The 10,911-nt window shown below is 43.5% G+C and overlaps 1 protein-coding gene across 1 annotated transcript; it reads right to left on the reverse strand.

Moving 5' to 3' along the window:
• Window positions 1-4,209: 4,209 nt before the first annotated feature.
• DMRTB1 (DMRT like family B with proline rich C-terminal 1) lies at window positions 4,210-10,267 on the reverse strand. Its single transcript, XM_030953544.1, has 4 exons — window positions 9,805-10,267; window positions 8,109-8,341; window positions 7,413-7,557; window positions 4,210-4,779 (listed from the first exon to the last, which is right to left on the reverse strand). Exons 1-4 carry the CDS (start codon window positions 10,265-10,267, stop codon window positions 4,709-4,711), a joined length of 912 nt encoding a protein of 303 aa, XP_030809404.1. The 3' UTR covers window positions 4,210-4,708.
• Between the last annotated feature and the right edge of the window lie 644 nt (window positions 10,268-10,911).

The raw sequence follows: 10,911 nt of genomic DNA on the forward strand, positions 1-10,911 counted from the left end.
GTATATTTACTGTTGGAAGAGCATGAGAAACAGTCGATTTGCACCTTGATCAAAAGAATACATTTCTTAATGAAAAACAGAGCCTTTTGTAAAAAAAATGGGAAGGTTCTCCCAGAGAACTATGTATATAGCTGTTATTTAAACCACATTCTCTGAAAAGAAGAATTTTGTAAAAATAAATGTGTTGTATTTGCTGTAGCTTATGTGGCTTGAGCACTTTTGAGTCCCTTGTACCAGTAAGGCTACAAAACCATGACAGTAATTATTAAATGAAACCAGAAATGCCTCTACTGAAGGCAGTTGTATAAAATAAAAAAAATAAACAAAACAAACCTGTGTGGAATCACAACTAGATCCACAGGAGATCACCCTATTAATCAGCAGCAAGGTCACCAAGAATGTTGCCTGGAGAAGATCCAAAGAACCAGCAAGAAGAAATGAGAAAAATCTCACCCATTGTAATTAAAAGTAATGCCAAAATAAATCTGTTTTTGTGGGGACTCTTTCAGAATTGTTGAAGCCGAGCTTACTTGTGTATGGTAAGATGTACCTGTAAGGATACATGGAAAAGTCAAGTGAGCAAGGTGGGTGTGTGGCACTGCCTGGGCATCTGCGGTGGATCTGGAGCTCTCTCTGGGTTGCAGAAAAACAGGCAGGCAGTCCCTCTCTGATTTCAGGAACACTTTCCACAAGGTCTCTCTTTACATTTGGATTTCTCCCTTACATTCTGGCAAGCTAAGCGGAGACATAACTCTGTGACTAATGCTAATGTTGTGGTAGTAAAATATTAGGCAAAAAAATGGGAAAAGCAGACCCACTTGCCTATAAGAATGATTTAATTAAAGTTTTCACTGTTCTAAAATAGTTATGTTTCACATCATAAAGAATTTTTCTGTCATGAAAACTATTTTTTTAAGGGGAAGGAAATTTTTCTTTGCTGCAAGAGGACTTTATTGGTAAGCAATTAAATATTTCTTTGGATTGCAGTTCAAAATTAATTACTCATTAATGTGGAAAAACCAGCTTTAGTCTTGCTGTGGACTCAGAGGTTTCCAACTGGATGCATCTAATTCCAAGAAGAAAAAAAAACAAACCTAGAAGGAGAATTATAATTACTGTCATATGAAAACCTGCTTCAGTCCAGATGTAGAAGCCAATAGTCCAAGAGTGTTAACACTGAGCAATCTGCTGCAGGGAAATGACAGATGAATCCTACATATGTTTGCAGAATGGACATATTATACCATCCTTCTAGAATCTCTTGGGTTTATTTTCATTTTTCTAAAGCTCCTACCAGAAAAAAAAAAAAAAAAAAAAAAAAAAGAAGCAGATCTACAATCTGAGAGGTCTGAGTGTCACAGACACCTCTCCATAAAATCTGGATCCTAAACTTCTATACGTAACCAATGCTGTCCACTCTCTCTACCCTCACAAGGAATTCCACTGAAAGTAATGAAATTAGTGGTGGGAGTAAATGTTAAAGAGCTGCCTCCTAATTCCAGGTTTTCTCCTTCAAGGAACAAAAAAGAGCTTGTGGCTCTGTGAGGACCCAGGGACTTGCAGCAAGGACAGAGAACTGACAGAAGTGTCAGGTGTTAGGAATCACACCTGCAGGAGTTCAGCTCAAGGGAGTGAATCCTCAGAAATCTGAAAATTGTGATGATGACAACTGCATATATACAGATTTCCTACTGCATCCAGTAGCAGCTTGTATGCAAAAAGTTTTCAGAAGCAAAAAGAATCCTTTCCTTTTCCTTCACAAATTTTATTAATTCAGCCAAAGTCTGTGTCAATTCAGCCTTAATAAAAAACAATAAAATTCTGGGATGATTTAGGCTGGAACAACCTCTGAGTGACTTGTCTAACCCAAATAATTCCATTTCAATCCAAACTGATTTCATTATCCCTAAGTCATTTATTTAAATAAATGGAGTCAGAAGAGATCACAGAGTTTAATTATTGGAAACACTAGTTGGCACTAAGTTTGGAATTAAAATTGCTCACTTTGAAGTCCTTAAGTGCATAGTATGAAATGCCAGTTGTCAAGGAATGGTTTTTTCCTTGGTTAAAATGGACAAGCTGAGCACAAAGTGGAAGAATGAAACCTTGAATTATCCACGTAAGATATCTCCACCCTGTCAGCTGGAGAGTTACCCACTTTCAATTCTCTTACCAAGTCATTTACATCTCTAGGCAGGGATAGGTGCAAGAACTTGGGGACAAGTTTCCTGAAGTGTACAAATCTGAAATGACACCACACACAATTGACTGATGACAGGATTAAGCATATTAAGCAGGATTGGTCTCACTGTTTCCCTACAGTAGGAACACAGAGACTTAAGCTGTGCCAAGGGAGATTTAGGTTGGATGTTAGAAAAAAGTTTTGCACTGAAAGAGCGATAAAGTACTGGAATCATCTGCCTGGGGAAGTGGAGTCACCATCCCTGGATGTGTTTAAAAAAAAGATTTGACGTACCACTCAGTGCCATGGTTCAGTTGGGCTGTTAGGGCATGGGTTGGACTCGATGTTAAAGGTCCCCTCCAACCTGGTCATTCTGTGATTCTGTGAAAATCACTTGACCCTTTGCCCCAGTCACCTTCTTTTTCTTCAGGTGTATAAAGTAGCAAGGTTTGCTAATGGTTTTACAGCTGCTCTGCCACACCTGGTATGTTCTAAAACTGACTTTAGACTCCCCCTATGATCAACTTCTCCATCTTTTCAGTTTAGTTGCTCTTTCTTAAGCTACTTCCCTCTGGAGATGCCCATTTATCTGCAGCAGTGCAGCAAGGGAGACCCTTGCCAGACCGTCCTTCCAGCAGCCAAAGGAAGGGCTTTGGTTCACTTGATGATAGTTCAGAAAGATGGAGGAAAAGGAAAATAAGGAGTTTGACTTGGCAATCTGGAAGCAGTCACTGGCCCAGTAAAACAGAGAGCAAACAGTGGTATATGTGCAGTGTATCTACAGTGACTGTGCATTACAGTCAGTGAAATGGGCTGGAATCCACCTTGCTTTGGGATTTAAGGAGTAATACAACACTGAATATGACTTTAGAAAAATATCTGGGAAGGAGCTGGTTCAAGTATTCATCCTGAACATTGCTATTTTCTTAAATAATTATGTTATAAAAACCAAAGCCTCCATCCACAGAGGAACCTGCTTTGTGGGCACTGCTGGTATTTCTGTTTGTAGATTATTCTATTTTGAAAAGAAAGAGGTATCCAGAGCTTTCCAAGCAGACAGAAGTTTTGGAAAGCTCTGGGCAGCAAAGATCCTATTGTAAATCTAAACTATAACAAGTTGTACATCAGATTCTTTGCTCTAGATAAATGAGTTTTTCTGGTTTTATCTTGTGGCAGTTCTAAATTTGCCACTTTCACGTTTTTGCCAGAACACTGCACTGCAAAGCATTCCAGCAGATCACCTACTACATTAAACAAAAGATAAATGTTCAGCTTAGCAGAACTTCTTTCCTTCTTACAAACATCAGAAAAGAAGTCTGTTTATTTTACTGCGCTCACCTCTACAGAAGCAGAAAGATGTAGGAAAAAAAATACTGAGGCCTAAATCTCTCTCCAGACAAGTCTGTTACACAGAGCTGTTCAGGGCAACATATGACATTTGGCTAGAAAAATTACATGCAGACACACATCAAACCATAACAACAGTTTAATGCATCTTTTTTAATTATACAAAAGTTCCACCCCAATTATTCAAACATTAACAACTGTCCACTTGATACAAAACCAATTAATGCAGGAAAAACAGTAGAGGAATATGCCATTCATTTTTAATTGAAGATTATAATTGAAAATCATAGTATGGATGGATTTGACTAATTATTATTGTAACTGGTGTTTTGTGCTGGGCAAATCTCTCCATACCTTGGCTATGCCACAGTGCGCTTCCAGTACACACGTGTAAAACTGTCTACAGGAGCCCTTTACAAACAAACAGCACTGCTCAGTTTCAGCTGACCTGAGTTAAACAACACTGAAATCATGGATAAATCATCAAGGACATTCAAAATGTCAGATGTGAAGCCTGTTGTGACAAGAGGTGATCCCAAATAACTTGTCCCCACCCTACACAGCAGGTGCCTTAGAGGAGCCAGAAGCAATGTGGAGGCACCAGGCCTTTCAAGACATTCCTGCTGTGTCCTTCCAAACAGCACCCACCCATCCCTGCCCTGCTCAGTTATGTTCCTAGGCACCAAGTGCATCAGCAACCCAGGCTGGGCTTCTCATCCTCTCTCACAGTCTTCAGGCTCCACATCCTGAACTCTTCTGTAACATTGAGAACCAGATTTCCTTTGTAGCAAACTGATACAAACAACATCTTTGTGACTACTGTCATGAACATGAAAATGCTGCAGAGTGCACATGGCTCAGAGACATGGTCTGGGAGCCAGGTAACCTCAGCAGAGGAACAAATTCAGAGTCATAATCATTTGTTGCTTCCACTGAAAAACCTTTTAGGAACATGGGCTTTGTAGTGCTTGGGAGGCAGAGCTGTGAGCCTGGTAGCTCGAACATTGATCATAAAGTGAGGCAGGGGACTAATCCCCTTCTAGCTGTTGTGACTGCTCAGTGATTAAGTGTCACTCTACGCTCATTAACTAACACTCAGAAATGGAAACAGTGTTGCCTGCTCTCAGCTCTTCTCCAGCCCATTTATTGTGTATAATATATGGATTGGTCTCTTCCTGTTTATTCTGGGGAAGAAGGAGGTTGGCCACATTCATGAACCACCCCTGAATCCTCACTGTCAGCTTCAGTGGCTAAAATGAAGAATGGAAAAATATCAGAGTTAAACACAAATAAAGAAGCAGAAACCCCAAACCCTCTGTTTCAGTTCTTGTTACATCTGGAATCAATCACATTTCCACATTTGAAGCTGCACTGGAATAGAAGTATGAGGCAGACACTTCTGCCCACTTACCCACAATGAACCTATGCCATGCCTTTTTAACACTCCTGTGAATTCTCAAAGGCCTCCACAGACTGATTCATAATCCATTTTAAAATCCAACTAGGGATTTTTATTTGATAAAGTATTTACTTGGCAATTTGCATTAAAAACTCCCTCATCTCTTCACAGGCAACCTGGGTTTGGTTTTCTGTGGCTTGCTCTTTTAGAAAGCCAACCATCTGCAACCAGAGTCTACCATCAGATGCTGTACCGGCTGTTTTACTGGGCGTACCTTGTATTTATTTTGTCAATCTCTGTAACACAACCAGTCAATACTGCATGGACTTGTCTAACAACATGTCTATACTTCACACCACCCCTGTAAACTGAACTGGCCTCATTAACTCAAATCTTTCTGGAAGCATCTTCTACCCTAGGAGCATCTTTTTCAGGTAACACTTGCATCCAGTTTTCAATTTTTTGTTTTTATCTGCGATCTCCTTCCAGACAGAGATCAGAAATACTTCTCCTCACCACTTGTCACCCTGCTAGGGCTTTCTATATCCATCTCCCTGCAACAGTTTTGCCAGAAAGCCCATTTCACCTCAGTTCTGGAGGTTTCTGGAGAAAGAATGTCCCCAAGTTTAACTGCAGGTTGGAGTCAGTTCCATTTTGAAAAAAGAAAAGACATTATGCAATCCTAACACATCCTCATGCATTACACATAACAGCTTTTCTCTTTTTTCAAGCATCTTGAATTCCAGAAAGAATTTATTAGTTTCACTCTTCCCTTTACATCTGCATCTTCTGCCAGGCTATTTTGCATGACGTCATGCAGAATTATTCCCCCTCACTCGGTTACAATTGCAAATTCCTACATATCCTGGAGCACAAATGCTATGCAGTAGAATTAATTTCTACTTTCTCCATAGCACTAAGGAAACTGGATTGTTCTCTGAGCAACACAATCCATGATGCATTGTTTCCTATGGCACTGTGCCTGGGCTGTGATTTCCCTGGTGTGTGTTAAGGCCTGAGGTCATTAGATGGCATTTTGCTCCCTGGGGGAGGCTGCTCTACTGATGTTTCTTCTCCAGTTGGCTGTTTTCATCAATTTTTGGCCAGTACAACTTCACCCTACCAGTGCAGGACTGGACTTCCTCTGTTTCCCAATAACTTCACATTTCTATAATGTCTGTACACCCCCACCCTGCCATATTCTCCACATTGCCCTTGTCCAGCACATCTCCTGCTTCCTTTCCTTTGGCTTTCCAGCCAGACAAGGAGCAGGGATGCCCCGAGTGCTGGGGGGATGTATCCCCACTGCTGGGCTGGCTGGCAGGCACCCTGTGGCTGGCCCAGGGACACACACCCCAGTCAGGGACTGAGTGCAGGGTCACAGCCAGCCCTGCACCACAACGTGGCTGCAACCAAATGCTTCAGTGGGAGGCATCTACTGCCCTTGCACATCAGTAGTGTGCAGGCATGTGATCACAACAGATATGCCTGGCTGAAAATAGCTAATGGGTTGAAGAGTTATGAGAGGACTGACATTACAAGAAAATGAGGCTGCATGAGCCTTATGTTGTTGAGAAAATAGGCCAAAAACCCCCAATTTACATTTTGTCCCACATCACCACCACCACCACAATCTTTTCAGTTAAGATGAGATCATTCTACTTCACTTCTTTCTCTTCCCTCTTGATTTTTCAGTGGGTGATTGTTGTAATCTATTTCATAAACAGCTCACTTAATGGTTTTTGTTCTCATGTTCAAGAAGAGAAAGTTATATTTATTTATCTTCATTTTTAAAAAATTACAATTAAAAAAAAATTAAAATAAAACTGGCTATTTACACATCCAGTATTAGTGGTTAATTCTCTGAGCAGGTCTACCCTCTTGTGGTCAGAGCTTAGCTGCAGCCAAATGAGAAACTTGCTAATATAATCACAAATATGTCCACATGTAGGCACAGTACATGAAAGAGACTTAAAATAGAGGAGCATAAAGACTTAATCTATGACAGAAATTTAAAATCCTGTGGGAATCAGAGATTCTGAAGATTCAATCTTTCTTTTCCAGCAATTAAAATTTAGGATTTTCATATGAGCAAGAAATTTCATATTGTCCATAGTGTTAGTCTGCATTATTTTTTAACAATTTGTCTAAACTGAAACACAGCCAAATAATTTTTAAGATATGCCCTGCACACTAGCTATGTCGCAAAATATTTTCTTTTTGAGAACATCAAGAGATAATTTTCTGGAATAGCTCTGAGTCCTGGGGCCTTTGACATCTGCCTGAGATTGAGGTGCTTGTCAGCTGGAAAGCCCAAGCCTGCCAGGCTGCCTCCCCTGGGTCAGCCCTTCCCAGAGCTCTACAGTCTGGCCCAGGAGTCAGGGCTTCAATCACAGAGGTCAAAACTAGCTAGGATCAGGGTCTCTTGGGTTTCCATCTCTGTGGTTAGGTATTGAAAGCAGGTTAACAGCGACTTTCTCTTACCATTCACTTCCTTGGTTGTTTCAGCCAGGATGTTCAGTGAAACCGGAGCTGGGATGTAATGAATGCCTGTCAGAAATCCTGGTGGGATGAACTGACGCAGAGGAGTGTAGTATCCTTGAGGGAAATCTCCAGCTCCATCTGGAACCTGGGGAAACACATGAAGCAGATCACCTTCCATCTAAAGACTCTCTCCAGGATACACCTGCATTATCAGGGGTTTTGTCCATATGCTGCCATGTCAGTGCACATATTGGCATGTGGAAAGCCTGGGCACAGGATAATATGCTGCAACTGAGGAGCAAGAACTTCTCAGACCATGTCAGAGCAAAACTGATCCTTTTAAATACTTGTCACCTGTTCGTGCATCTCATTGGAGTAGTTGGTTTAAACCAGGAGCAGCAATCTTCTTTCTCAGTAACCCCTAAAATGTGACAGGGAATTTCTATACAAGCATAATAGATCTATTGTTTATTGTCTTGAGGCAGATCACTCTACCTTAACATCAACTGATTAATTGCACTGAAAGCAGGTCAGATTATTAACATCACTATTTGCTAATGTTTTCTTCAGTGCAATGTATCAAAATGCTATGGAAGTAACTGATAAGGAAAAAGACTCTTCATGGTTACTTCACCAGAGAGAAGGCAGCTAAAATAAAGCAGTATTAGCACAGGTAATTAAAAGCATGCTACTCACTGATACAGTGGTTGCATTCCCTGGCACATAGCTGCTAGGAATGTGTCGGAATCCTCTCTGAAGTGATATCCCTGGAGGTGATGGAGCTTCCCCACTGCTTGACTCATTGATGGCAAATCCCAGGGAAAATGGGTGGTAAGGATATACCCCAGAACACCCCGGGTACACTTTTGGGATTTCTCTCTCCAGGTATTCTGGGTTTACAGTGTATTCTGCAGGAAAAGCAGGGTGAGCTAGGGAATAATGAGAAAAGAACAAATAAAATTATCCATGTAATTTTATGGAGTTACATAGAAGTAGCTGCAGAACTTTTCTGTCTTGTGCACTGGGAAGTTTATCCTTAGTAAAGCACTGGCTGCAGAATCTTATTCTTTCAGTACCTCAACAAGAACAAAACAACCTACCTTAACTTTTGACTCTAGTGGTACTTAAAACAAAATTCCACAGAAATAGCAGAGTTCTAACTTTCGAGCGTTCTAATAATGCAGTCCTATCTGCCACTTCTTAGGTTAATTTACAGCACACTCCGTTTTAGGGTCATACACAAACAAATCAGAAACAGCAATTAGTTACTTCACTTTTTATCTTGCATCTTGAATCTTATATGGCCTCTCTGAAATTTTAGGAGAAAGAGTGGCTATTTGAGTGTAAATAGGGTCCCTCTTGTCTGCCCCATCCTCCGACTGGCAGAGAAGGCAAAGAATTTCCTTTGAAAGGTTTACTTCTGGAGTGCTGTAATTTGTGCCTAATCTTTTTTTGAAGTTGGTCAGCAGGTTAGAAATGTTAAGAGAAGGACTGACAGACATCTGTATCACTACTGTCATGTATAAACATACTTTTATTCCAAAAGAAAGCCAAAAAGGTAAGTTATTGACAGTATTCTCTGGGGACTGCAGATGTCCAAAATAAGTCTTCTCAGAACAACATTTTGTCTTACAGACTACCAACTCTCCAGAGGCTCAGATTCATGACTACTGCCATCAGTAAGAATTTCTGCAACATTCTTATAGTAATAGAATGGAGTTACTATAATAAATTAGACAAGTCACATTAAAGATTCTATTAAAGGAAGCCATTTAAGAGATGACAGACCACACAACTGCTCCACCTGAGAAGTTTATGCCCTGCTCTTAAATACCAAATGCACTTTTACATCAAGTCATCCCAACCAAATTTAGTCTTTGCTACAGGCATGAATTAAGGCAAAAAGGTCTTTTTCTTTTAGTGCCAGCATGAAATGCTTGCTACAGACAGCTGCAGCAGTACCTTACCTATTTACATGCTATCACTGAACTTCTTAGCACTTTTGTTGCTGGAATTTTGTGCCTGTGAGTTTATAAACACTGTGACAGCGCTCAGAGAAACAAGCGGAGCAGGTCCAGTTTTGTTGCACTCCCAGATTAACTTCCCTCTCAGTGAAAAGCCACTCTGCCTAAGCCTCGAGCTCGCAAGGGGCGGCGAGGCCGAGCACGCAGTTCCCGCGCCGCGCTGCGAAGCTGCCAGGGACGGGATGAGGCTGCAGAAGGCACATGCCAGCCCAGTGCCTCCGGGGAAAGAGAGCGGGACAGAATGCAGGAGCGAGCGCTCTCCGGGCAGCCGCAGCCTGAGGAATCCCCGAAATGCACAAGTGGCGCCTTTGACAGGCGAAAGAGAACAGAGGGAGATGCTGGGGAGAGGCTTTGGGACAGGTCCTTACCGTCGTCCCTGAAGGGAGGTGGCGGTGGCGCCCAGCATGCCGTGCCCTTGCCGCCGCTGTCGGGCTGGGCGCCCTTCTTCCTCTCGTGGCTGCAGTGCTCGGGGGCCCCGTCCTCCCGCGCAGCCGCCCCACGGCCCTCGCCCGACGGAACGGGCTCCGCGCCCGCCCTGGCCGGCGGCTCCGTCTCCTGCTGCCTGAGCGCCTTCTGGGCTGCCATGATCTTCTGCCGCTCGGTGATGAGCGAGCACTTCTCGCACAGGCACAGCTTCCAGCGGCAGTGCCCGGCGTGGCCCTTGACGGGCACCACGAAGCCGTGGTTGCGGCAGCGGGAGCACTTGGGTGCCCGCAGCGCCTTCGCCGTGGCCTCGGCCGCCTCCATGGCACCACAGCGACCGCCCGGACCCCCCGTCAGGCCCTCCCCGCCCTCTGGCCTTTTATAGGGGACTGGGGGGATGCCCGGCATGTAACAACCGGGGCCGGGGGGCAGGAGAGCCCATGGCAGCGGGGGGGGAGCGCCCTGCGCCCCGCGGCATCCCTGCCCCGCGCCTGGCACGGCTCCCCCGGGCACCCCCTGCCCGGGCCCTTTGGTGCGGGCGGGAGCCGAGCCCCGCCATGGGGGGCTGAGCCTGCAGGAGCTGCGGGGGGCACGGGCCCCACGGGCGGGTGCGTCGCTCCGTGCTGGTGTTCGCGGGGTGGGGGGTTTGGATGGAACCGGTGTGCACGGACGGGAATGCGCTGTCCCGTACAGTAGTGCCCTAAAAGATAATTTTCCCTTTTGGCACTTTAACATCTGCACCCACTTTCATACACCTCATGCATTCGGTTTTAATATGCACGGGACTTCCTGTTTTGTTTCCAATTTGCAGCATGCTTCTCTTGATGAGGAGGAGTGACTGCCTCAGCAGAAAAAGAACACTTCCATCATTCTGTTTTTCAAAAGAAGGTACTAAGATGAAGGTGGAAAGCATATGTCATGCCAAAGACCTGTTTCCTTTTCTCAGAATTCCTTATTCTCTGGAAACAAAGGCAGGCTTACAGTTAGAAATACAGGAATGCTCCAGTTCTAGTACTGCTTTGATAGCACTTGTTATTTGTTACTGCTGGTAG

The sequence above is a fragment of the Camarhynchus parvulus genome, chromosome 8 (assembly GCF_901933205.1).
Source record: "Camarhynchus parvulus chromosome 8, STF_HiC, whole genome shotgun sequence".
In the NCBI taxonomy this organism is placed as follows: Eukaryota; Metazoa; Chordata; class Aves; order Passeriformes; family Thraupidae; genus Camarhynchus; species Camarhynchus parvulus.